The sequence below is a fragment of the Nicotiana sylvestris genome, chromosome 3 (assembly GCF_000393655.2).
Source record: "Nicotiana sylvestris chromosome 3, ASM39365v2, whole genome shotgun sequence".
In the NCBI taxonomy this organism is placed as follows: domain Eukaryota; kingdom Viridiplantae; phylum Streptophyta; class Magnoliopsida; order Solanales; family Solanaceae; genus Nicotiana; species Nicotiana sylvestris.
Genome location: NC_091059.1, coordinates 116,558,589 through 116,586,018, shown reverse-complemented (window position 1 = coordinate 116,586,018; position 27,430 = coordinate 116,558,589). Strand labels below are relative to the sequence as shown.

The 27,430-nt window shown below is 37.2% G+C and overlaps 1 protein-coding gene and 1 long non-coding RNA gene across 2 annotated transcripts; both read right to left on the bottom strand.

Moving 5' to 3' along the window:
* Nucleotides 1-6,831: 6,831 nt before the first annotated feature.
* On the bottom strand, nucleotides 6,832-7,797 carry LOC104240435 (uncharacterized). Its single transcript, XR_011405863.1, has 2 exons — nucleotides 7,475-7,797; nucleotides 6,832-7,377 (listed from the first exon to the last, which is right to left on the bottom strand). It is a non-coding gene; the product is annotated as an uncharacterized lncRNA (long non-coding RNA).
* Nucleotides 7,798-12,568: 4,771 nt separating this feature from the next.
* On the bottom strand, nucleotides 12,569-13,765 carry LOC104240437 (uncharacterized). The gene is made up of 3 exons (XM_070169684.1): nucleotides 13,667-13,765; nucleotides 13,016-13,159; nucleotides 12,569-12,859 (listed from the first exon to the last, which is right to left on the bottom strand). The coding sequence occupies exons 1-3, from the start codon at nucleotides 13,763-13,765 to the stop codon at nucleotides 12,569-12,571; spliced, it is 534 nt and encodes a 177-aa protein (XP_070025785.1).
* Between the last annotated feature and the right edge of the window lie 13,665 nt (nucleotides 13,766-27,430).

Sequence of the window (27,430 nt, the reverse complement as noted above, 5' to 3'; positions counted from 1 at the left end):
GTTGGCCAATAAGAGATGCCACACACCTTTTAATTGGGTAAAATGAGAGGAAACATAAAAAATGACATAGTAACATCTATTTGGTTTTAGAGTAGTGTAACGTGATTTTTCTATAAATCTGATACAAGTCGTATTTTTCACACGATGACCAAGGAATCTTCTAGTAAAACTCAGCAAAATAAAATAACTTTAGAACATATTTTCTACTTTGTAAATATAATAATAATAATAATAATAATAATAATAATAATAATAATAATAATAATAATAATAATAATAATAATAATAGAGATTAGAAAAATACTTGTGTCACCACTATCACCATTGCAATACCATAATCCATAGACAACCGCTCAAAAAAGAAAGCAAGAAACATTACCTTGAAGTAAAAGTTGTATACAACACAGTAAAATATTGGATCAACTCCATCAAACAAAAGCTAAAATATTGGATCAACTCCATCAAACAAAAGCTTGCCAAACTTGCCCACCTACTCTTGAAATTTGATAGAGATATTTATGATATTATCATTATCGTCTTAGTATACGTGTGCTTACATGAACATTTGTTGAAGCTATTTGGTATTTCAACAACATATATAGTAACAAAAAAATAATTTAGAAACTTACTACAATGTAGTTGGGATGAAACCAATGGCCACGATATATATAGAGAAAGAGAGATTGATTGGAAATTAGCTGTATGTCAGGTAAGGAATTGAAAGGCCAAACAGTAAAATAATAAATTAGATACAATTTAATACTCATAATTGTATAGTAATTACTTTTAACGGTTGGAGAAGTGAAACAAATCATGCTTAATATTAACACATAATTATATTTCTCTTCCCTTATTTAAGACTCATAATGATATATAGGGGAAGAATTCTAATAATTGAGTAATTGTATTTAAATAAGGGAAAAAAACCAAAAAATCAAGGAAAAAGATAAATAGAGATGCTGGCATTTGAGGCAAGCTACATCAACTTTCTCATTCCCAGAATTATTTAGATATATAGATATAGATTTCTTTATTTTCCATAGTGCCATATGAGTACTTTCTTGTGGATATGTTAAAGAGATAATCACTTCCATGTTATGTTTATGAACACTTATTATCAAACCAATAAATGTCTAGATTGGTACAGCGAGTTCTAAGAGCGTCTGAGAATATCTTATTAGACTTCTATTATTGCCTTTCTGATTTTACCCAGCTACTTGAATTGGGCTTTAAGACTGGTGGAGAACTTTTTTTTATTTTTTTATTTTTTTATTTTTATTTTTTTTATTTTAAGAAGTAACTTAAATAGTTGTCCACGTAATCACTTAAACTAAAAATAATTGGTGGATGTATAATATAGAGAAATTTTCATAAAACACTATCTTTTAGTAGTAATTAGCCATTTATAGATACCATTTGCTATATTACGGAATATAGATACTTTTTCTGTGGTTATAAGATGTATTTGATGTATTTAAGCTATTGTATTCATGAATACAGTAGCAAAAATAGGCGTGAATTAGGGAAGTTCAGCTAATCAGTTGTTGTATTCGAGTGTATTCGACTATATTCATGGAGTGAAATATGGGATTACAGCTGGATAAATTATTCGACTGTATTTGACTGTATTCACTGCGTGAAATAGGGGATTACACTATTTTTAAAACAGAAAGTGAACCAATTAACATAATGGACTCCTAATATAACTCAAACTCAATTATAACACACAAATTTTGTATTTTTCACTTATAAAAAAGATTCTCAACCGCAAAATACCCCAAAAATATAGCAATCTTCAGAGAAATTATATAATACATCTGAATACATAAATTATATTAATTTAAAAAATACAATCGAATACATTCATACATATAGCGAGGCAATGAATACAATAAAATAGACAGAATACAGAGGGATACATTGAAATACAATAAGAAAAAAAGACACTGAATACAATGAAATATATGGAATACAACGAGATACATTGATTTACAAAGAAAAAAAGATATTGAATACAATGAAATACATAGAAATACAGCGAGATACATTGAAATGCTCTTTAAAAAAAAGGTAACAGAATCTTCAAATTGCTCAACCCCAAACTTCAGACGATCAATTTTAGTCGACAATTTCCGACGACCCATCGAATTCCGACCATGATTCCATAAGCAGTGTTGAGAGAAAGAAGAAAAAAAAGAAGACAACGAGAAAGATCCAAATCCGTTGGAGTCGTCTCCTGTAGAAGAAAAAAACGACTGCAACCCCAAACTATGCTATTGAAGCAAGAAAAAACAAAAATCTATTCCCTGTTTGTGGAGTTGTCCTTTAAGTTCAAATACCAAATTACCAATCTATCGTGTGCAGAAAGTAATTATTCTTTCACTAAGAATAATTGATTAACCATTAGGAATATGCCGTTGCAGTCGTCGGATGTGGAAGTCGGAGCAATATTTGAGGTGGGTTTTGCACAAATTTGATGGAAGGAGGAGGAGATCGGAAATTTTAATGAGATGGGGGAAGAGAATGAGATGTATCAAAGTAGAGAGAGAAAGAAAATAATGTAACTGATTAGCGTATTTAGTGGCTTAGGGCTAGGAGGTAACCAAAATTAAATAATTTTCTATAAACCTTAAAAGGTATCTATAGAATATAATTTTTTTAAATGGTATTTATTTAAAATAAATAAGGTCTTAACCTTTGCTATAAAAGGTAAAAATTCCTATAATATATGCATAATCCATGTATAATCTATGCATACCAACTAGGAATAGTAAATAGTAAATTCGGCCGGTATTTGCGTAAAGATCCGATAATTTTTTCGCAGTGATTTTTTTTTTCTCAAGTAATGAAAATCTACAAGTTTATCATTTTTACAAATTTATATGTGAATAATAATAGAGTTGATGTGATCTGATTCAATCCCGGATCTCGAACATCGCAAGAATTTGCTGTACAAGAATATCCCTTTTGTTTGGGGTGTGTGTGTGTGAGGAATCTTACGAAAATGTATCAAAAAGACACTATTTACCAACAACTAACTATTTTAATCATGCTACCAAAGATAGCCACAAAATTTACCAATGATATACAAGGTTAAAAAAAATATAGGCAATTTTTTTTCCAATGAGTATTGTTGCGATTCATTGAGATCACATAGATGGGGCAATATACAAACTTTGACGAAGTTTGAAGGTGAATTAGACTAGTTTGGAGTCAAAATTCATTACCAATGATATACAATATTTAATAAATTAGGCAAAAGGATTTCTTTTTTTCAACGGGCATGGTTGAAAACATATAGATGAGGCAAGATACAAAATTTGAGCAAGCTGGAGGTGATTTGGTATCAAAATTTGTAGTTAAAATCGAGTTTAAAAAAATTCTTCTGTGACACATGTATCATGCATGTATCACGCATGTATCTCACACACAGATATCCATGGATATACATGTGATACATATTTGATACACAAATGATACATATGTGATACACATATCTTCTTTTTTCATGTTCATCTCCTACTTCGAATTTTCAATTCAAACCACCTTAAAACTCCACCAAATCATGCCAAAATTGAAATTCAAACTCCTTAAGATGTATCTAATCTATTCCAACAGCACCTACTCAAAAGAAAGCAAAAATTTAACCTTTTTTCGGCTACAGATAGCTAATTGGTTAGTATTGGTAAGCATTTGGCTAATATTAGTAATATTTTATGAATTGACCAATTTTTGTAATAAGTTGATTATCGGCAGATAGTTGGTAGTTTCCTTTTCCCCCCTTTAGTGGAATGCTTCATTTATTTGGACTTAATGAGGATTTGAATATGAACGGTCCAGATCTTAGCCCATTAAATACATTTGTTTTTCAACTTATAAAACATCTGAAGCCGTAGAAATTGCACGGGGCATCCTATCTGGTCGCCCCTATTTAACCTATACCCATTTTTTTAAAAAGTTTTAACTTGTACCCACTTTTTAAACAATTTCAACCCCTTTCTCCTCCTCCTCCTCCTCCTTCTCTTCCTCCTCCGTTTTGTGTTTCCTCTAAGAAGGTTTAAATGAGCCCAAGTAGAGAGATAGAAATTAGGGACCCCTGCAGTTTTCTGATTAGAATCCAACATTGCACAAATAAGCTGAAGTTTTTGTATCGTTAAATAATAGCACAAGCACATATTCCATAACTATATTCTCGTCCCAAATTATCTTGAATATACACTAGTACTGTAACTGCACCAAGTGATCCCACATTAATGAAGAAAAAGAACCGGTTGAAGAATTTTATCATCTGTCCTCTTTCTTTCTTGTCAGTTTCGTCGAAATGGTTGGTACTGTGATGACTTTATACCCAGCAATCCGAGAGCTCACCTATCAAATGTATAGTCACAGTTCTTTATCGGAGTTCCCATTTTTAGTGCATTTTTGTCGTATAAATGCAGTGTAGTTACCATTAACCATCTTCTTGTTGTTTGGCTTCAAGCTTTATGACAAAACTAATGAATCCAGGACAAAAAAATTTCAGCTTATTTAGTACTGAAGTTTTTACAAATGAACTAAATAACTTCAGCATCTCTGCTTAAGTTTTTGAAAAAGCTTATCCAGGACACAAAAATTTCAGCTTATTTAGTGCTGAAGTTTTTATAAATGTACTAAATAACTTCAGCATCTTCTGCTGAAGTTTTTGAAAAAGCTTAATGACAAAACTAATGAATCCAGGACAAAAAAAACTTCAGCTTATTTAGTGCAATTACAAACAAAAACTTCAGCAAATAGAGAACAAAACTTCAGCTACTATGCTTAAGTTCAGCAATTACAAACAAAATCTTCAGCACACTTGGTTCAGCACACTTGCTACTTCAGGTCCGTCTACTAGAATGCTGAAGTTTTGCGTGATTGCCTTTGCTACTTCAGCCCCGTATGCTAAAGTTACGCGAAAAAGCGGGTACACTTGCAATTTTTTTTGCAAAGCGGACACAAATTAAAACGTGACCCAAAAAGCGGGTATAGATACAAATCTCCCTCTGAAGCTTGTCCAAGCTTCTAAAATAAGCTTATTTTGAGACGTATTTTTCTCAAAATTATTTTGCAAAAAGTACCTTTGGTGATAAGTAGTTTGTGTTTGACTACTTAATTTGAAAAGCACTTTTGAGCAACGATTAGTATTTGACCAAACTTTTAAAAACTATAAGTGTATTGTTTTCAAGAATATTTTTCAAAAAAAATACTTTTTGGGATAAATTATTTTTTCTACTTCTCAAAAACTGCTTTCTATTTCTATTCAGAAGCTTTTTTTTCTTCTTCTAAAAGCTGAGCCAAACATGTTAACTTTGGAAAAAAATAACTTATGCTTCTTTTCAAAAGCTCTTTTTTCTCCTAAAACCCCGACCAAACACTCCAATTTTTCAAAATAAGCATTTTTGTTTTGGTTGAAAAAAAAACTTTTGCCTTCCCCTTAACTTCACGTGAAAAGAATTATAACTGTGTTACATCGTTCAAATAGGAAAAAAATTTATATAGGTAAAATTCTGAATTTGAACTCCTTAATATTAGAAATTCATACATAATTCAAAATAAGAAAAAATTTAATAAGTAAATCTCTAAGGTCTAACTACTGAAATATACCAAAAAAAAAAAAAAAAGTTTACTGTCTTTTAGTCATTTTAATCATTTTAAGCTACAAAAGTTATCAATGATATACGACATTCAAGAAACCATTGGAAAAAAATTATTGTCAACGAGTATGATTAAAATTTGTTAAAAACACATATACGGGTGTCACACATCCTTTTTTACCCGCAGGGAGATATAAGGGAGTTTTTTTTTAATTAAAGTGACATAAATCGAAATGGGATTATTTTATTTAGTTAGTCGCCACTTGGGAAATTTATTATGGTATCTCAAGTCACCGGTTTATTTTAAATCCCAAATCGAGGAAAATCGACTTTATTTAAAAATCTGCGAAACCAGGAAAACTAGGTAAGAAATTCTGTTAACCCGGGAGAAGGTGTTAGGCATTCCCGGGTTCCGTGATTCTAGAACGGTCGCTTAACTATTAATAATTGACCTTATTATCTGATTCATTACTTGTTTTAAACCTATTGTGTATTTTTAACTTTATTACCGCTTCTAATTATTTTAACCCACTTTTTAGGTTTTATGAAATTATTTCTTGAACAAGTTACGATTGTCGTACACTTGCCGTTTTTGAACACATAGCAAACCACGCTACATGAAATGCACCCGCGATTCGCGACATGTTTATTTTATTATTGTTCGAAGTTGTTATGATCGGGTCACGTGAAATGTACACCCGAATTTGGAAATTAGGTATCACGACTATGCCACGGAAACCATACCCATAGTCATGATGATTTAATATTAATCACGCATAAAGCAAACTACGATGTTCTTGAATTACTAAATTCCTAAATTGGAGATTATTGTAAAGGATCAAAAGGCTATGAAATACAACATTAAAGGAGCGTGAGGTGCGAATTATTCAAACCAAATTTCTGAACGCATTTTGCTAACAGAAAGACGTGATTACTTCATCTTGGCATCTCATCTTAAAGATGTTATCAATCTCAAGGTCATTTTATACTTACAAGCTTTGTAAAATAAAACAAATATTTGATGCCATGAACAACTAAAAGTTTTATCAAGTAAAAAAAACCCCAACATCTACACCACTAGTCAGATTTGCATTCTTATATATGGAATGGGCCACAGTGAATTAAAAAGAAAGCTACGCTCACTGCAATTTACAAGCAACTGTATAAGCTTTATATCCATACACAATCATTTAACAATAAACCACAAATAGTCTAGATCTTCACCTTTAACTTCAATGTTTATAAATTTCTGGACAACAAATGTATTATACATATTTGACCACTAAATGGAAAGAATTAAAGAAGCACTGCAGAGCCAACGATTATCAAAGATTTACAAATTTTAAAAACGAAATCAAACTCATATCTCCGTGCCTATTAACATTTCAATAATACTCTAACACCGTCCAAGTTCAGAGACGTATGAGCAGTAGATACACTACACAATCAACGAATTCAGAAGAGCAAAACCTAAAGCAAGGAATTCTTTACTCTTTTTTATTTCAGAGACCCAAACAAACAAAAAAAATTGCCATGAAGTTAAATGGTTTAAATCTTTTTTTTTTGAACTATAACACCAAACTCCAAGCATAGATCTCATTTCAAGCAAATTTAACATGTTCATTGGATAAACAACAGCTTTAATCAACAGAAGACAGACAATCAGCATTTGGAACTCATGGTCACAGAACATCGAAAGTGAGGCAACAGATAGTTCAACTTCATGTATATGATTCATGGGCCAAGCAAATGTTCAGCTACATACCTGTTTACAGCAAAATCAACCAAAAATAGAAATAAACTTATGAGAATGAAAAGGTGCAGCAGCCAAACAGAAACAACAAGAGTGATTAAAAATAAACTTTAGCTTTAAACCCAGAAATCCAAAGAACACTGCTCCAAACTTCAAGTGAAAACAGAAGATAGAAGAGCTGATTCCTTTCTTTCGAAGAGAGTCAGATTTTTCTTTCTAACTTTAAACCTAAAGGAGAAAAGAAATCAGGAAAAAGACTAAGGGTCCAACAAGTTTCTAAATTATCAGGGTTTTTTCAAGTGTCTAAATCCAGAAAAATTCAAGAGAGAAGGGGTCCTATATATAGGTGCTCACTCTGCCATGTGCTGCTAAGGAATTTTTTGGAATAAAATCTCTACAGCCAACCCTAAATTTCAGGGAAAAAAGCATATTTCAAAACTGAACATGGACAACTGTCTATTCCAGATATTTTCACATGTTTTTTACAATCAAATCTGGACAGCTGGTGTTTTCTAGAACCTTCTTCTTGGGTCTGGGCCAAATGTCATGGCCAGATGGCCCAAAAAAGGCCCAAGTCCCGTAATTTCAAATAACTCAGGCCCTGACTAATTGGGCCTTTACTGTCTAACCCAAAACCAAGCATCCAAAATAACAAATGGGATAAAATGCTATTAAACAATTCATCTTAAGCATCTGAAACTAATTAATACGCGATTAACAATTAAATCCAATTATCAGCAATAAACCTAAGAGATGTGCAAATCAATTAATAACTAGTTAATTTGGCTCGATTAACCTAAAACCTACGCAACTAACCAATTAGAATCACTGACCTTAAATAAACTAAAAACTAATTCAAACAAATAAATAATAAAACAAAATAAGAAAAACAGAAACGAAGAAAGAAAAAGAAAGAGGAAGGGTATTGGTTTTGGCCGGAATGAATCGACGAATGAAGTGACTCAACGAACGATGAAGGCAACGAACTTGGCCGGGCATCAGTGGCCTGGTCAGAAGCCGGTGACTCTCGAAATGAACCAAGACTAGCATTAATCAATTATTCTTTACAAGAACAATTTCTTAACGCAAGTTTCGAGTCAAATCGAGCCTTGGAAACATAAAAATCGAAATTAGGAGCAGCTTAGTTTTTTTTTTGAATTTCAGATTTGAGATTAAAGATAATAGGTGGGGATTTTGGGGAAGCTAATGGAAGATTAGTGGGGGGGGGGGGGGGATATGAGGAGTGTAGGGTGAAAATTTAGGAACGTTTGGGGACGGGCCACCGCCGTGGGACGATTTTTGGTAGCGGCGACGGCTGGGGTGTGAGAGAGATGAGGGAGGTGAGTTATGGGAGAGTCTTCTAGGGTTTGGGGGGGGGGGGTCCTTCGGACAGATATAAGGGAGGTGGGGTTTAGTTCTAAGACGTCCGATTAAACGAAATCAAAGGCTCAGATTTAGGTTGAACGAAACGACATCATTTAGGGTTTTAGGTGGGGACTGGACCGAGTGTGGGTACTTGGGCTTTGGCGGATTTGGGAAGGGAAATTGGGCTTCTTAGACCAAATTTGGCCCAATTTCCAAATTAGAACAAGACCTGCCCATTTTCTTTTGTTCTCTTTCTTTCTTTTTCTTTTCTTTAATTAAAAACCCAATTAAATTAATTAAGTCCTAAGTTGATCTAACCTATATAATTAGACTAATTATCTATTTATAATATTTACAAAATTAGTTAATTCTAAATTAATGAGGAGGAAATTACTAATCTAATATTAAAAGCTAAAATGTAAAAATGGACCATATTTTTTGTAATTTTCATTATAATAAAGCAATTAATTAACTAATTAATCCTAAAATATGAACACAAAACCTAATATGCAATGCATGAAACTTTGACATTTTTGGAGCATTTTTCATGATTTTAACAAAATTAAATGTGCACAAAAACACAAACAATTAATAAAAAATCCTATAAAATTAGAAAAAATTTCGACAAAATCTATTTCTTTAATTTTGTAGGAGTATGTATAATAAGGCAAAAATCACATGCTCACAGCTGCCCCTCTTTGCTCGGAAACATGAAGAGTTTTCGGAAAAAGATAAAATGAGCAATTACGAGCGATTTCTGCCCGTCTGGATACTCTTTGGGAAGCATTTTTTGGGAAAAGTCTGACCGAATCTTGCTTCGGAGGTTGCCTACATATCCTTGGCTATAAAGGAATCGGGTTAGTGTAGTTCTGGAAGTTTTGGTAGCTAGGATTACCGAGAAAATGTGATTTCACTGTTGTTGCTACTGTTTCTGCTTGCTGAGCTCCTTATTACACCAAAATGAAAAATGAAAAACTAAACTAACTAAGTCTATCAACTACGAGTTACAAGATTCCTATCTATAAACCTTCTAAAGCTTGATCTTGAGTCTTGGCTGGTTCTTCATGCGAACTCTGATCTGAATCTTTATGCTCGTTAGCTAAAAACGCTGGTTCATTTTTTCTTCAGCTTTTCAGATCAAGGCGGGACATGCAAAGCTTGTGACTTCAATCATATCTTGAGCAGTCCACATCTTTTCTCCACTTCTACACTTAGAGTTCACTTCTTTTCTTGTTCTTCTTTCCTTTTATTTTGGATTGAGACTTCTTATTTTTGTCGTCTCGAACCCTGTGTCTCGAGGATTAACCTTCTCAGACACCAAAACAAACAAACGAACAAAATTTTTCTGCCCCAATTTTCACTAGGAAAATTTCGTGAGTTATTGTAACAAAATTCTAGACTACTTCACTATTGAAAGCAATAAAATTAGGATTGTGTATCCTTGGAAAAAAGAGATTAGGGAGTGGAGACCCTATATCTAAAATGAATTCAACTAGGGATTGAAGACCCTATTGTTGGAAAATCATCAACTAGGGAGATGGTGACCCTATGTTGGCATCAGGTTATGCCGGCATCAACTAGGGAGTGAGACCCTATGTTGGAAAAGTCATCAGGTTATGCCGGCATCAACTAGGGATTGAGACCCTATGTTGAAAAAGTTATCAGGTTATGACGGCATCAACTAGGGAGTGAGACCCTTTGTTGAAAAGTCATCGGGTTATGCCGGCATCAATTAGGGGGTGAGACCCTATGTTGGAAAAGTCATCGGGTTATGCCGGCATCAACTAGGGAGTGAGACCCTATGTTAGAAAAGTCATCGGGTTATGCCGACATCAACTAGGGAGGGGGACCCTATGTTAGAAAAGTCAACGGGTTATGCCGGCATCAACTAGGGAGTGGGACCCTATGTTGGAAAAGTCATCGGGTTATGCTGACATCAACTAAGGAGTGGGACCCTATATTAGAAAAGTCATCGGGCTATGCCGACATCAACTAGGGAATGAGACCCTATGTTGGAAAAGTCATCGGGTTATACCGGCATCAACTAGGGAGTGGGACCCTAGGTTGGAAAAGTCATCAAGTTATGCCAGCATCAACTAGAGAGTGGGACCCTATGTTGGAAAAGATGCAGCTAGGGATTGGAGGCCCTATACTACCATGATTTTGAATTTTTCTTCTTTTTTCTTTTCATTTCACTTTTCATTTTATTTAGGAGAATGAATAAAGAGTTTGGAGGGGACTTCCCTTTTTTGGGTTAACTTTTGCTGTAGAACCATTTTGGTCTCTGTGTACTTTGCTTTTATCGCACCTACTTCTTGTGAGGTTGTTTTGGATTGCATCTATTTTTCTGTTTTCAAATCAAAGAATAATTTATCAGTTTGAAACGGTGGTTGGTTTTGTGGCCTTGATTGTTTCAATCACTTGATCTTGGCCAACTCTTTCAATAAAAATCGCCATTGCTCGCTGGCTCTCTGGAAATTGGTTTCATTTCTAAACCCGGGGATCTTGACTTTCCCAAATTCCACATGATGATTAACCCGTGTGGAGCTTGGCCTTTTTCCATCTTATTTTGCCTTTATTGGCACTTGACTTTGATTTCCTTTCTTTTCAAGAATTTTTGACTCTTGAGCATCGGCCATTATGGCCAGTCGAGGCCGACTTGATGCACCTGCTAAGGCTGGGTGCTTTCTTGAATATTAACTTTTTGTCAAACAAAATCCTGTAAAATCAATCTTGTCATCTTTTCTTTGTATTAGTTTTGGAAGAGAATTAGATCGAAAGGGATTCAAAGAAAAGTAAACAACGGACATGATAATGAATTTAAACGAGAATTGTCCCTTTCAGGGAAAGGAAAGAAGGACTTATCTGAAGTGCATGCAAACTTCAATAGACATGACATGCTTCTTGGACTGGATACCCGATCTGTGCAAACTATCCAACTCTCATAAACCCATCATAACCCATACCTCAAAACCGAGAAATCTTGCCAGGACTCTATCAGTACCGATGGTTGTAAGGGATCCCTTTTCCGATCAGTGGCGCCCTTTGCGGGTTTTCACCAACTGACCTCTCTCATTTCTCTTCTCACCGTCGTCTTATAGTGCTCTTTGCGAGTTTTCACTAACAAGACTCTCTCATTTTCAATTTCTCTGCTTACCATCGCCCTATGGTGCCCGTGTGGGTTTTCACCAATAAGACTCTCTCATTTTATTTCTCTCATTTGATTGTATCAGATCCAAGTAACCACATCCTCCAATTTTGAACATCTTTACCGATTGATCGGGAGGACTTGAACGGGATTTTGGGGTAAAAAGAGTTTGGATTGAATTATAACTTTGGAATCTTTCAGGCGAACCATTATAACTTCTGCCCCAGTTTCAACTTTTGGGGAAATGTGGATTTTTGTTTTGGTGTGACTGAACCCCTGAGAGAGGCTGCCTATGTATCCTTTCAGAATCAAGTCGAACGTACTTCATAGAACTTTGTTTTTGATTTTCTTTTCTTTTGATTTTTTATTTTTTTTAACAATATTTTCGGGTTCCAAAGAGGGTAATCAAAGAAAAGTGACTGGCTCAAAGGGTTTGCAAAGGGTTGAATGTGTTTGGATAGTGAGAATAAAATCCTTCGTCATCCCAATCGGAGAATATTTGTACCGCAAAGGGGGTTAAACATAATACCTTTTGACCGGGTCCTTATTGATAGCCGTTTCGGGGTCATTTCCTTCAATATCTCCCAAGTACAATGTCCTTTTCGACAACAATTTCCTTATAATGTACGGACCCTTCCAATTTGGAGCGAATTTTCCTTTTGCTTCCTTATGATGCGGGAGAATACGCCTCTAGACGAGTTGCCCCACTTCAAAGTTTCTGGGCCGCACTTTCTTGTTGTAGGCGCGGGCCATTCTTTGTTGATACAACTGCCTGTGGCAAATTGCAGCCATCCGCTTTTCATCAATCATGGTTAATTGTTCTAGACGGGTCTTGACCCATTCATTATCCTCAATCTCAGCTTCAACGATGATTCGAAGAGACGAAATTTCAACTCCTGCAGGTATTATGGCTTCGGTGCCATAAACCAATAGATAGGGTGTTGCCCCAACTGATGTGCGCACGGTTGTACGATATCCCAACTATGCAAAAGGCAACTTTTCATGCCATTGTCTAGAACTCTGAATCATTTTCCTAAGGATCTTCTTGACATTTTTGTTCGCTGCTTCAACAACACCATTAGCTTTGGGCCGATAAGGGGTGGAATTCCAATGTGTGATCTTAAATTGTTCGCTTACCTCCCTTATCAAATGACTGTTCAAATTTGCAGCATTGTCCATAATGATAGTCTTAGGAATACCAAAACGACAGATAATATTGGAATGCATGAAGTCTACCACCGCTTTCTTGGTGACGACTTTGAGAGTGACTGCTTCAACCCACTTTGTGAAATAGTCAATGGCAACTAAGAGAATCTTTACCCATTTGAAGCTTTCGGCTCGATTGGCCCAATGACATCCATACCCCAAGCAACTAACGACCACGGTGCTGCCATAGGATGCAATTCTGAAGGCGATGCATGAATCAGGTCACCGTGTACCTAACACTGATGACACTTTCAAACGAAATTGAAGCAATCCTTTTCCATGGTTATCCAGTAATAACCTGCCCGAAGGATTTTCTTTGCATGGACGTATCCGTTCATATGGGGTCCACACACCCCCGCATGCACTTCACTCATGATTTTCAAGCCTCTTGGGCATCCACGCATCTTAAAAGTTTCAAGTCTGGAATTCTTTTATACAAGACTTCTCCGCTCAAGAAGAAACTACTGGCGAGCCTTCTAATGGTTCTCTTTTGGTCTCCACTGGCTTGCTCGGGATATTCCTTTAGTTTCAAGAATCTTTTGATATCATGATACCATGGCTGAACATCTAGTTCCATCTCACCTGTATTGCAATAACCATGTCTTTCTCGAATTTAGATATCCAGCGGGTCAATGTGGACATTGCCTGGACAGCCGCATCGAGGCCAAAATAGCTAGTCATCGGCTAACTCATTGTGAAACTGAGGAATGTACCTGAACTCGATGGATTTGAACCGCTTGATAAGATCTTCTACATATTGCCTGTATGGGATAAGCTTGATATCTCGGGTTTCCCATTCACCTTAAGCTTGTCGAATAATCAGGTCAAAATCTCCCATGATTAACAATTCTTCCACGTCCTAATCGACTGCCATGTTCATGCCCATAATGCAGGCTTCATACTCGGCAATGTTGTTCATACAGAAAAACCAAAGCCGAGCTGTGGCTGGATAGTGCTGACCAGTGGGCGAAATCAAAATTGCCCCAATCCCGACACCTTTTGCATTCACAACTCCGTTGAAGAACATTTTTAAAGCATTGGTATCTTCTGGAATTACCTCAACTGAATTTACTTCCTCGTCCGAAAAGTAAGTACTCAAAGGCTGATATTCATCATCAACAGGATTCTCAGCTAGGTGATCCGCCAAAGCTTGAGCTTTCATTGCCGTGCGGGTGACATAGACAATGTCAAACTCAGTGAGCAAGATTTTCCATTTTGCTAACCTTTCTGTGGGCATCGGTTTTGGAATATGTACTTCAAAGGATCCAATCTGGTTATGATATAGGTGGTATAAGTCAATAAGTAATGCCTAAGCTTCTGAGCGACCCAAGTTAGGGCGCAACAAGTTCTTTCCACCAAAGTGTACTTGGCTTCATAACTAGTGAACTTCTTGCTCAAATAGTATATGGCTTGTTCTTTCTTCCCGATCACATCATGTTGCCCGAGAACACATCCAAAAGAATTCTCCAACACTATCAAATAAACAAAGGCCTTCCAGGTTCGGTTGGGACCAATACTGGCGCATTCGACAGATATTCTTTGATTTTGTCGAAAGCTTCTTGACACTCCTCCGTCCATCTAATCGCCACATCTTTCTTTAATAGATTAAATATGGACTCACACGTGGAAGTCAACTAAGCAATGAACCTACTGATGTAATTCAACATGCCCAACAGACTCATAACCTCTTTCTTGGTTCTCGGAGGGGGCAATTCCCAAATAAACTTTATCTTTGTTGGATCTAGCTCGATGCCCCTTCGACTGATGATAAACCCCAAAGGTTTCCCATATGGAACTCCGAATGCACATTTAGCTGGATTTAACTTCAAGTCATACTTACACAAACGCTCAAAGAACTTTCTCAGATCCCGTACATGGTCGTCCTGCGTTCTGGATTTAATGATCACATCATCCACATACACCTCAATTTCCTAGTGCATCATGTCGTGAAAGATGACAGTCATAGCTCTCATGTAAGTTGCCCCGGCGTTCTTTAAACCAAATGGCATGACCCTGTAACAGTAAGTACCCCAAGGTGTGGTGAAAGCCATCTTTTCTGCGTCTTCTTCATCCATCAGAACCTGATGATACCCAGCATAACAATCCACAAAAGACTGTATCTCATGTTTGGTACAGTTGTCAACAAGGATGTGGATGTTTGGTAATGAAAAGTTGTCCTTGGGGCTTGCTTTGTTCAAATCCCGATAATCAACACACACTCGGGTTTTCCCATCTTTCTTTGGCACTAGGACCACATTAGCCAACCATGTGGTGTATCGGACCACTTGGATCACACCTGCTTTCAACTATTTGGTGGCTTCTTCTTTGATCTTGTCATTGTTGTCTGTTTTAAACTTTCTCTATTTTGGTTGGATAGGGGGATAACCGGGGTAAGTTGGCAATTTGTGCACCACTAAATCAACACTTATTCCTGGCATATCATCATAGGACCAAGCAAACACGTCTTTGAATTCGAACAAAAGTTGGATCAATACATCTCTAGTTCTTTCATCAGCGTGAATGCTTATCATGGTTTCCTAGACCTCTTTCGAACTACCCAAATTAACTAGTTCAGTTTCATTTAAGTTTGGCTTAGGCTTATTCTCAAATTGTTCCAGTTCTCGGTTTATTTCCCTAAAAACCTCATCTTCATCATATTCCGGTTCTTGACTCATTATTTCATAGTTAGACAGCGTATTAAGTTCTGGGCATGAAGTCCACAAGCATGTCATGTTATTTAAGTCCGCATTATTAGAACCGAAAGAGAGATAAGAAAAAATAACAAAAATCAGAAAGAATAAAGAAAAAGATTCATAGACGATGAAATATTGATTTCATTTCATTGAATTTGAAGATACAAGGGTTTACATCGGAATTTAGAAGACAATAAACTAAAAACATTGGAGTTACACCCCGAAATAACTCGGAATGCAAAAAAGATGGCAAGACTAAACTATCGGGATTCCCGCCTGACTGGGAACGGAGTAGCCTTCCTATTTTGAAGTTTGGCATTTGGCCCCATATATTGTACCTCAGCAGTGCTTGAGCCTTCACCCGACTGGACCATGTGAACCTCATATAACATTTGCCTCATTGCCCCACAAATGTCCTCAATTTCTTCGGCCGTGAAGGCCTCTTCTTCTTCTATGTACCTTGGCTTAACAAACGTTCTGGCAAGATTCAGGACCGGCTGAGGCAGGACCCACCCATTGTTTTTACGTTTATTAGACCATTTTACGTCGGCTTCTATAGCTTGTAAGCCTACGCCAAAGAACTTCTCGCTGGCAGTCAAAGTGATGGGCTCTGTAATGCCTTGCAAAAATACCCCAAGCCCTTTCCCGGGCTTGTACCCGTGTTTGATCATTTCACTGGCGACTATGATTGATGCGTTTGATAAGAAGGGTTGAGGACATGGGGTTTCTTCCTCACACTGGTCTGCGACCACGACCTCAAAATCTTGGTAGACAATGTGTTCACTACCCTCTTTAACCTCCAGACATAGGACTGATGGGTCCCTGTAGATTGATTGTTCATCTTCTCTGTGGATCACTATTTCTTGGTTTTCATGTTCGAATTTAACCATTTTGTGGAGAGTAGAGGGTACGTCTCCTGCAGCATGGATCAAGGCCTTCTTAAGAGAAAGTTGTAGGAGGTGTCCATGTCCAAAACCTGAAATGTCACTTCAAAAACCACAAGGTCGATGGTTAGGACCAAATCAATCTCCCCTATCATATCCTTCTTGATGCCATCGAAAGCACGCACATAAACATTGTTAGGTCTAATCCTTTCAGTCCCAGTTTCCATCCTCTGTGAGGCTGAGAGAGGGTAGATGTTAACCCCAGATCCTCCATCCAACATAACTCTTTTCACGTAGTATCCTTCACACTTGACGGTCAAATGAAGAGCTTTGTTAAGGGAAGCCCCTTCTGGAGGCAAGTCATTTTGGCTGAATGAGATTCGGTTAACTTCAAAAAATCGTTCCGCCATTCTTTCCAATTGTTCAACCGTGGTCTCGACCAGAACATATACCTCATTAAGCGTCTTTAGCAACACTTTCTGATGCTCATTCGAACTTATCAACAGGGACAAAAGCGAAACCTGAGAGGGGGGCTTCCTGAGTTGATCAATTACAGTGTAGTCCGAGGTTTTCATCTTTCGGAAGAATTCCTCTGCCTCCTCAGCACTGACTGGGTTTTTAACCAAAAATGCTTATGCTTGGTCTTGTTCAATTCTTCCAAGTTGAGGTACTTCCCAGACCGGTTCATCTCATTCACTTCCCCCATGATTTATTTTCCTTTGTACGTCACCACTTGCTTTATTGTAGTTCTAGGGGATGGTAGTGGGGTCTTTCATGGGATTCTGTGGTGCACGACTGATAACCACGGGTTCAGTCAACTTGGGTGAAATTATAGGCCCCCGCGCCACATAAGTTCCCTTTGGTACGTACATCGCTGGTACCTTAAGCGTAACCTTGTTTTGCTCAAACCTTTTGGGAGGACTCAACACAAACTGTTCTTTTCTTGGGGACCTGGGAATATAGAGAATGGCCTCTTTTGGGGGTGCTGCCCATGCCTTGGTTTCCACAGCCTTTTCTGTGCTTTGGGGATTGGAGTTGATCTTCTTCTCATCCTTGGCTTGCTTTACTACTGCTTTGGGTTTTTTTTCTACGACGACAATAGCAACGATAACCTTCAAGACCGGGTCAAATTCTTTGTCCTCACATATCATCCCCATGACTAGCCCGTTGTTGTGAGCCAGTAATGGGTTATTAGTTACATTTTGGACTTCTTCATTCCTCAACACCACCCGCTTCTGCTCAATTAGATTCTCAACTGCGTTTTTAAGGGTCCAACAATCTTCAGTGTCGTGCCCTTCTGCCCCTAAGTGGTAAGCACATATGGTACTTGGCCGGTAGGACGGTGACTCTAGGTTTTGTCTGTTTGGAGGTACGAGCTGCAACAGGCCCATTTGGACCAACTTTGGGAAGAGGCTAGAATATGATTCACCAATGGGTGTGAAGTTAGTTTTTCTGGGTGGTTCACGGGGATGGGCATTACATGGATAATTGTTCCGTGGTGGACGTGGATTATACAGGACTTGGTGATGAGGGTTGTTTCTTGGGGGTGGAGCTTGGTTCTGATTATAATGTTGTTGCGGCCGAGCATATGACTGGGCGTTCATTACTGCATAAGGATGAGGAGTCATGGAATATGCCATATCTTGGTAGGGGTAGTAATGTTGCGGGGTGCTGGAAGGGGAACCAAAGTAACCTTGGGGTTGACGAGGATTTCTCAAACTTGAAGCCATCATTGCTACCTCTTCTTTCTTTTTCTGGTTTGATTCACCCCCTGACCCATTCTGGATTGCTTGAGAAGTGGATATTATAGCCGATTGACTCATGATGCGACCCGTTTTTAAACCATTTTCCACCATTTCTCCAATCTTTATGGCTTCTGCAAATGGCTTGCCTATGGCAGACATCATGTTTTGGAAAAAAATCGGCCTCTTGGGATTGTAAGAAGACACTAACCATCTCGGCCTCATCCATTGGGGTTTTTACCTTGGCCGCTTATTCACACCATTTGATAGCGTATTCTCGGAAGCTTTCTGAAGATTTCTTTTTGAGATTAGACAAAGAGTTTCTGTCTGGAGCTATGTCCACATTGTACTGGAACTGTCTAACAAAGTCTCGGGCCAAGTCATCCCATATGTGCCAGTGGGAGATGTCTTGATCCATATACCATTTGGATGCAATTCCGGCTAAACTCTCCCCGAAGTAAGCCATCAAGAGTTCTTCTTTTCCGCCCCGCTCCTCTTAACTAATTGCAATACCTTTTCTTTACACATTTTCATTATTTTCTCTCTTTTCTTTGCGCTCTCTCTTTTGCATTGTTTTCTCTCTTTTTCTTGTGCCCTCTTTTCATCATTTTCTCTCTTATTTGAGTTATCTAAAGCTATGACCGAATTTGATGAGGATTTCCTACGTATCACGACGCCGCGTGAATCAGATCATTACGTAGTTTAGGGGATAAACGCGAAATAAAAGGAAGAAATTTTTTGTTTTTTTTATATTCAAACTTTCATTAAATAAAAACTTCCGCTTTTGCTCTATTACAAAGACTCCATCATACAGACTTTAGAACTAAAAAACAAAAAACAGACTCAAAGTAGACTAACAAACTCTAAAAGAAAACTGAAATACAGACTCGAAAAAAAAATCAGGAATACATAAGTGCCTCCAATACTACTCCAAGGGCCTGCGGGACATCAGTCGGTCTCGACGCGAGCCTACGTGCAATGTCTTATTGGAGGAGATCTAGGTCGTCCATTATCTGGAGAACAAAGGTTATCACAGCGGCGAAGAAAGTAGATCTAGTCATATCCTCGCACTCATGGCATTTCATGACGATAAAATCAGCAATTCCTCTAATCCTTTCTCTAATGATGCCCTTCTCTTAGAGTAGGCGTCCAATTTGTTGAGATCTAGCTTCCACAACTTGGGTGTCCGTATGGCTTTTCTCCTGCAACTGTTGCATGTCCTCTTCTAGTCGAGACATCAATGCATAACAATGCTCTCTTTCTGCTTTGAAGTTCTTTGTTTGTTGAGCCATTTCATTCTCAAGGGTAGTTAGTTTCCTCTTTAAAATTGTGACTTCTTTGTCATATTTCCCTTTTAGCTATTGAACAAACCCCGCCCGTCCTTCTGCGTTCTTTAACAACTTTGCCCGGGCTTTTGCTAATTCATCTTCGGCTTTTTCCAAATCAGCCTCATAATCTCACACTTTCCACCTAAGACCGTTTATAAGTTTTTCATCTATTCCGCTCCTTCCCAGGGTTTCAGCAACTATCTTCATCCTATGAATTTGGGCTCGGAGGGCTTCGTTTTCTCGGGCCAACTTTTTCTTCTCTCCTTCATCAGCAACGACCTGCAAACTACTATCAAATTTAATGTCTCTGATTTGCCCTTCTAGCTTGCTTATGGTAGCCCTATAGTCATTCTCTTTGGTCAAACAAGCCTAGTGTTCTTGTGACTCGTCAACAAACTCTTGGATGTGGGGCCTTTTGGTTGGCCTTTCATATTCATCATTGGCCGCGATTCTCTTCCCATACCAAGCAAGATAACCTGGTGAAACCTCACCCCTGGATAAATCACGCACTCGGGTTTTTATCCCCAGATACTGGCATTCGCTCCAAATCTGGCGAACCACTTCTTTAGGAAATTGAGCTACGGAGTATATTTCAACCACATGAATACTAAGATCTTCGTCTTTTGGGACTATCTGGCATCTTCCAAGTTGTCTCAGAACCTGACATGGGGCATATGGTTGGATGCTTCAGAGATCCATTAGTAGGACGTAAGGACAGGTAGCAAGCATGTATACAATCTCATCAACGGGAAGCCAACCCAGTGTCTACTCTATCTGATCCACGGTTATGGAACGGAGGTGAGATATCTAATCGTTGACTCCTTCTGGTATTTCAAATCCAGTTATCCGAGTACCAAACTCTTCAATGCAGCTTTTTCCCGTAGTTCATTTATCGGGGGCTGTGGCAGAGGTGTTCAATCATCCACATTTGTAATAACAGATTGCACTCCTCAAAAAACTCTATTTCGGCCTTACAAGCTATAAGAGCTCGAAATATTTCCGCTACGATCATGGGCGCGAGGGTGCTCTTGGCATTGGTGATCAAAAATTTGACGACTCCAGCTACTCGCAAATCAATATTCCCATCCTCCCTTGGAAATACTAAGAGGCCTAGAAATGCCACCATGAAAGCAAAGCATCTATGTATTTCCCACTTTGATCTGTTTCCGTTACTGCAAAGTCCACCTTTTGAGGTCATCCAATCCTCTTAAATGCCCATACCGCTGGTACAGAAAGTGTAAAGTGGAAAATCCCTCTGTCAGATCTGCATTCTGGACTTGCGTGGTTATTTGCAATAAGTCCAAAAATTTGTGGGGAGTAACGGCCTTTGGAGCTATCAAGTATTTGTGTCTTAAACCCTGTGTACTCCCAATATAACTCGCCATTTCCTCCAAGGTAGGTGTAAGCTCAAAATCCGAGAAATGCAGAATGTTCTGAGCGGGGTTCCAGAATGTTACTAATGCTCCTATTACATCACTCCTAGGCTTAATCTTCAATAATCCAGTGAGCGCCCCCAGGTAGTGGTTGACCTTGTCTCGCCCCTGTTTTCCCAAATCCTCCCACCACATGTGGAGGTCCGACAGAATCTGCGTCATAACCTTCACCGGCAAATTTTCAATCGTGCTCATTCTGCACATTTAGATTAGGGTGATTAGTTTAAAACAAAAATGAGTTTTATTTAAAAGCTAATAAAATAAAAAAAGGTTTATCTTTGCAAAATTCGGATAAATCATGGCTACTTTTGCAAATACAGTCCTTCAGCATTTAAGAAAGGAAGATTTTAGGGTTGTGCTTGCTAGGTGGCCAAAAATTAACAAAGAGACCGTCGGTGGCTATTCCCGCAAAAACGGCCTTCCGGCGTCCTGTGGGGACATTTGTTGCTATTTTAGATAAAAACGGCATCACCCACTTTATTTATGACAAAAATGACGACATTTCAATATTTTGGTTGTTTTTTGCAAAAGTGGGGCTGAACCCGATGAGGGTTGCCTACGTATCCCACATCCGATGAAAATCAAACCCGCGTAGTTCGATCACTTTTTTACATAATTGAAAAATATGACTCATTTCGAAATGGCTTTTCCTCTTCTTTAAAAAAGATTTCGGCAGAGTTTCGTGATATTTTGAACACCATGTTTTTCAGAAACAGATGATTTCCTCTCTCACCTCAATTTTGGTTTTTCTTGATTTTCCTTCACTTATTCTAGAAACCGGTCAACATGCAAACCGAAGCAAATAATTGTACAAGTAGCACGTAAAAATGCATCAGGACAGTCTTTTAATTTTTGGGTACACGTGTCCTAGACGAACCCAACCCTTGTGTTGAGTCCCCAAAGTCAAATGCACGTGATGCAAACAAGCGTTCCTACTAGGGATCCGACCTGAGGCTATGTTATTCTAGGGTTAAACCTGAGTGTATTGTTCTAGACCTGGCTTACCCGAGCGGACAACTCAAGCCGGGTGAGGGGGAGGAGGGGCAACGTACCGGTAACCAAAAGGCCATCCGGCTTTGTAACTGATCCGATCCTCCTTCTAAATTAGGGTGTGACTCTAACAGAAAAGATGTCACGCCAGCGTGCACTTCCCAGAAGATTTAGAAGACTCAGAAGGAAGAAGGGTTTCGTAATAGTTTATATATAGTTCAAACAATATCAAAGTAGTAAAAAGCGGCATTTAGCACATTAGGTTCAAATGCGTAAAAATCAGATATTAAACAAAAGCCAAGTATAACAGTTATTCTAAGCTCGAATTCTTGAACCCTGAACCAAAAGTTCTGAGTTTTATCCCCAGCAGAGTCGCCAGAGCTGTCACACCTTCGTTTTTACCCGCAGGGGGATATAAGGTAGTTTTTTCAATTAAAGTGACATAAATCGAAATGAGATTATTTTATTTAGTTAGAGTCGCCACTTGAGATATTTATTATGGTGTCCCAAGTTACCGGTTTATTTTAAATCCCAAATTGAGGAAAATCGACTTTATTTAAAAGTCTGCGAAACCTGAAAAACTAGGTAAGGAATTCTGTTAACCCGGGAGAAGGTGTTAGGCATTCCCGGGTTTTTTGGTTCTAGCATGGTCGCTTAACTATTAATAATTGGCCTAATTATTTGATTCATTACTTGTTTTAAACCTATTGTGCATTTTTAACTTTATTACCGCTTTTAATTATTTTAAACCCTTTTTAGGTTTTATGGAATTATTTTTTGAACAAGTTACGATTGTCGTACACTTACCGTTTTGGAACACACCGCAAACCATGCTACATGAAATGCACCCGCGATTCGCGACGTGTTTATTTTATTATTGTTCGAAGTTGTTATGATCGGTCACATAAAATGCACACCCGAATTTGGGAATTAGGTATCACGACTATGCCACGGGAACCGTACCCATAGTCATGATGATTTAATATAAATCGTGCCTAAAACAAACTATGATGTTCTTGAATTACTAAATTCCTAAATTGGAGATTATTGTAAAGGATCAAAAGGCTATGGAATACAACATTAAAGGAGCGTGAGGTGCGAATTATTCAAACCAAATTTCTGAACATATTTTGCTAACAGAAAGACGTGATTACTTCATTTTGGCATTTCATCTTAAAGATGTTATCAATCTCAAGGTCATTTTATACTTACAAGCTTTATAAAATAAAACAAATATTTGATGTCATGAACAACTAAAAGTTTTATCAAGTAAAAAAAACCAACATCTACAACACTAGTCAAACTTGCATTCTTATATAAGGAATGAGCCACAGTGAATTAAAAAGAAAGCTACGCTCACTGCAATTTACAAGCAACTGTATAAGCTTTATATCCATACACAATCATTTAACAATAAACCACAAATAGTCTAGAGCTTCACCTTTAACTTCAATGTTTATAAATTTCTGGACAGCAAATGTATTATACACATTTGACCACTAAATGGAAAGAATTAAAGGAGCATTGCAAAGCCAACGATTATCAAAGATTTACAAATTTCAAAAGCGAAATCAAACTCATATCTCCGTGCCTATTAACATTTCAATAATACTCTAACACCGTCCAAGTTCAAAGACGTATGAGCAGTAGATACACTACACCACAATCAACGAATTCAGAAGAGCAAAACCTAAAGCAAGGAGTTCTTTTCTCCTTTTTATTTCAGAGACCCAAACAAACAAATAAAATTGCCATGAAGTTAAATGGTTTAAATCTTCTTTTTTATTGAACTATAACACCAAACTCTAAGCATAGATCTCATTTCAAGCAAATTTAACATGTTCATTGGATAGACAACAACTTTAATTATTAGAAGACAGACAATAAGTGTTTGGAACTCATGGTCACACAACATCGAAAGTGAGGTAGCAGATAGTTCAACTTCATGTATATGATTCATGAGCAAAGCAAATGTTCTGCTACATACCTGTTTACAGCAAAATCAACCAAAAATAGAAATAAACTTCTAAGAATGAGAAGGTGCAACAGCCAAACAGAAACATCAAGAGTGATTCAAAATAAACTTCAGCTTTAAACCCAAAAATCCAATGAACACTGCTCCAAACTTCAAGTGAAAACAGAAGATAGGAGAGCTGATTCCTTTCTTTCGAAGAGAGTCAGAATTTTCTTTCTAACTTTAAGCCTAAAGGAGAAAAGAAATCAGGAAAAAGACTAAGGGTCCAGCAAGTTTCTAAATTATCAGGGTTTTTTCAAGTATCCAAATCCAGAAAAATTCAAGAGAGAAGGGGTCCTATATATAGGTTCTCACTCTGCCATGTGTTGCTAAGGAATATTTTGGAATAAAATCTCTGCAGCCAACCCTAAATTTCAGGAAAAAAAGCATCTTTCAAAACTGAATATGGACAGTTGTTGGACAGCTGACTATTCCAGATATTTTCACATATTTTTTACAATCAAAGCTGGTGTTTTCTAGAACCTTCTTCTTGGATCTGGGCCAAATGTCATGGCCAAATGGCCCAAAAAAGGCCCATGTCCCATAATTTCAAATAACTCAGGCCCTGACTAATTGGGCTTTCACTGTCCAACCCAAAACCAAGCATCCAGATTAACAAATGGGATAAATTACTGTTAAACAATTCATCTTAAGCATCTGAAACTAATTAATACGTGATTAACAATTGAATCCAATTATCAGCAATAAACCTAAGAGATATACAATTCAGTTAATAACTAGTTAATTTGGCTCGATTAACCTAAAACCTACGCAACTGACCAATTAGAATCACTAACTTTAAACAAACTAAAAACTAATTCAAACAAATAAATAATAAAACAAAATCAGAAAAACAGAAACGAAGAAAGAAAAAGAAAGAGGAAGGGTATTGGTTTTGGCCGGAATGAATCGACTCAACGAACGATGAAGGCGACGAACTTGGCCGGACATCAGTAGTTTGGTCAGAAGCCGGCGACTTTTGAAATGAACCAAGACTAGCGTTAATCAATTATTCTTAACAAGAACAATTGCTTAACGCAAGTCTTGAGTCAAATCGAGCCTTAGAAGCATAAAATCGGAATTATGAGCGGCTTAGGTTTTTTTTTGAATTTCAGATTTGAGATTAAAGAGAATAGGTGGGGATTTTGGGAAAACTAATGGAAGATTGGTGCTTAGGGGGGTATGAGGAGTGTAGGGTGAAAATTGGGAACGTCTGGAGACGGGCCGCTGCCGTGGGGCGATTTCCGGTGGCGGCAACGACTGGGGTGAGAGAGAGAGACGACGGAGGTGAGTTATGTGAGAGTCTTCTAGGGTTTGGGGGGGGGGGTGTCCTTCGGACAAATATAAGGGAGGTGCGGTTTAGTTCTGAGCCGTCCAATTAAACGAAATCAAAGGCTCAGATTTAGGTTGAACGAAACGACGTCATTTGGGGTTTTAGGTGGGGACTGGACCGTGTGAGGGTACTTGGGCTTGGCGGATTGGGAAGGGAAATTGGGCTTCTGAAATCAAATTTGGCCCAATTTCCAAATTAGAACAAGACCTGCCCATTTTCTTTTGTTCTTTTTCTTTCTTTTTCTTTCTTTTTCTTTTCTTTAATTAAAAACCTAATTAAATTATTTAAGTCCTAAATTAAATCCTAATTTGATCTAACCTATACAATTAGACTAATTATCTATTTATAATATTTACAAAATTATTTAATCCTAAATTAATGAGGAGGAAATTGCTAATCTAATATTAAAAGCTAAAAGGTAAAAATGAACAATATTTTTTGTAATTTTTATTTTAATAAAATAATTAATTAACTAATTAATCCTAAAATATGATTAAAAAACCTAATATGCAATGCATGAAACTTTGACATTTTTGGGGCATTTTTAATGATTTTAACAAAATTGAACGTGTACAAAAATGCAGACAATTAATAAAAAATCCTACAAAAGTCCTATAAAATTTAAAATAATTTGGACAAAATCTATTTTTTTAATTTTGTATGAGTATTTCTAATAATACAAAAATCACATGCTCACACGGGGCAATATACAAAAATTGAGGAAGATTGGAAGTGAATTCAACTGGTTTGAAGTCAAAATTCGGGAAAATGACACTGTATAGCTGTTCTCAAAATAATAGTCGAAAATATATATATTTTTTGGTATATATATATTCTGTATTATATACAAAAATTATACAAATTTTATATACTTTTTAACTACTGAATGTAAATAGTTTATGGCGAGAGCTAAAAGTGATAAGACCCCAAATAAAAGCAGCCACGCAGGGGAGCTTTTAAATTTAGGAAACATATTAGATATGTTCCCTATAGTATACATCAAATTTGCAAAGCTGATCTAATTTTACATATGTGTCAGATGCAGAAGAATTCTATATGATAAAAAATTGATTATGTCTTCAGCGAATATGAGGCTAAGAATATATCAATCACGATTAAGCTAGACACTCACTTCAATACTCACGATTAAGATTCCAGAGAAGCTGTAATCTTATACGTGCACTTAGAAGCAGCTAAGCACACGCCAATTTATAGTAAAATAGGATTTAGGACTAAATTTAGTAACATTTTATAAGTGATGCTAATATAAATAATTTTTTTTACTAGATAAGTGATGGCCCGCACACAGCACCGGCCCAACGTTGGAATACATTTATGTATATTTGACACCAAAATGTACAAAGAAAAGATTAAAACATTAATTAAAATAAAACATGAGATACTTGACAATTTAAGATACTTTCATCTACAAATTGTGCAAAATTAATGACGTGGTACATACTACATTGTCTCATAGAACATATTCTAACTTAGAAACATACTATTAAATCACGCCATTGATGCGCAATATTTGAGCTCAGAGAACATCGAAGAAGAGAGAATGAAAGTTGGTTCTGGAGAGAAGCTAACAATTGTATTGAAGAAGTAAAAGAAATATTTACAGTGCTAATCCATATATACTACACATTGGTAAGCTAATTAACTTAGCCTATTGTCCAATCACTCACTAACTAACATAACTAATGCTAACATACACAACTGTTTTCCTACACCTTGCTCACCTACTATGCTGTGACATTCACAGCTGTAACCGGCTATTAGCTCCTTCATCTCAACACCCCCTTCAAGCTAGGTGTTGTAAAGATGTTCAAAACACCTATCTTGGACAGTAGATGATAGTGTTGCACGCTGCCAAGTCCTTTGGTCAATATATCTGCTTCTTGATCTTCTGTTGGAACATAAACAAGA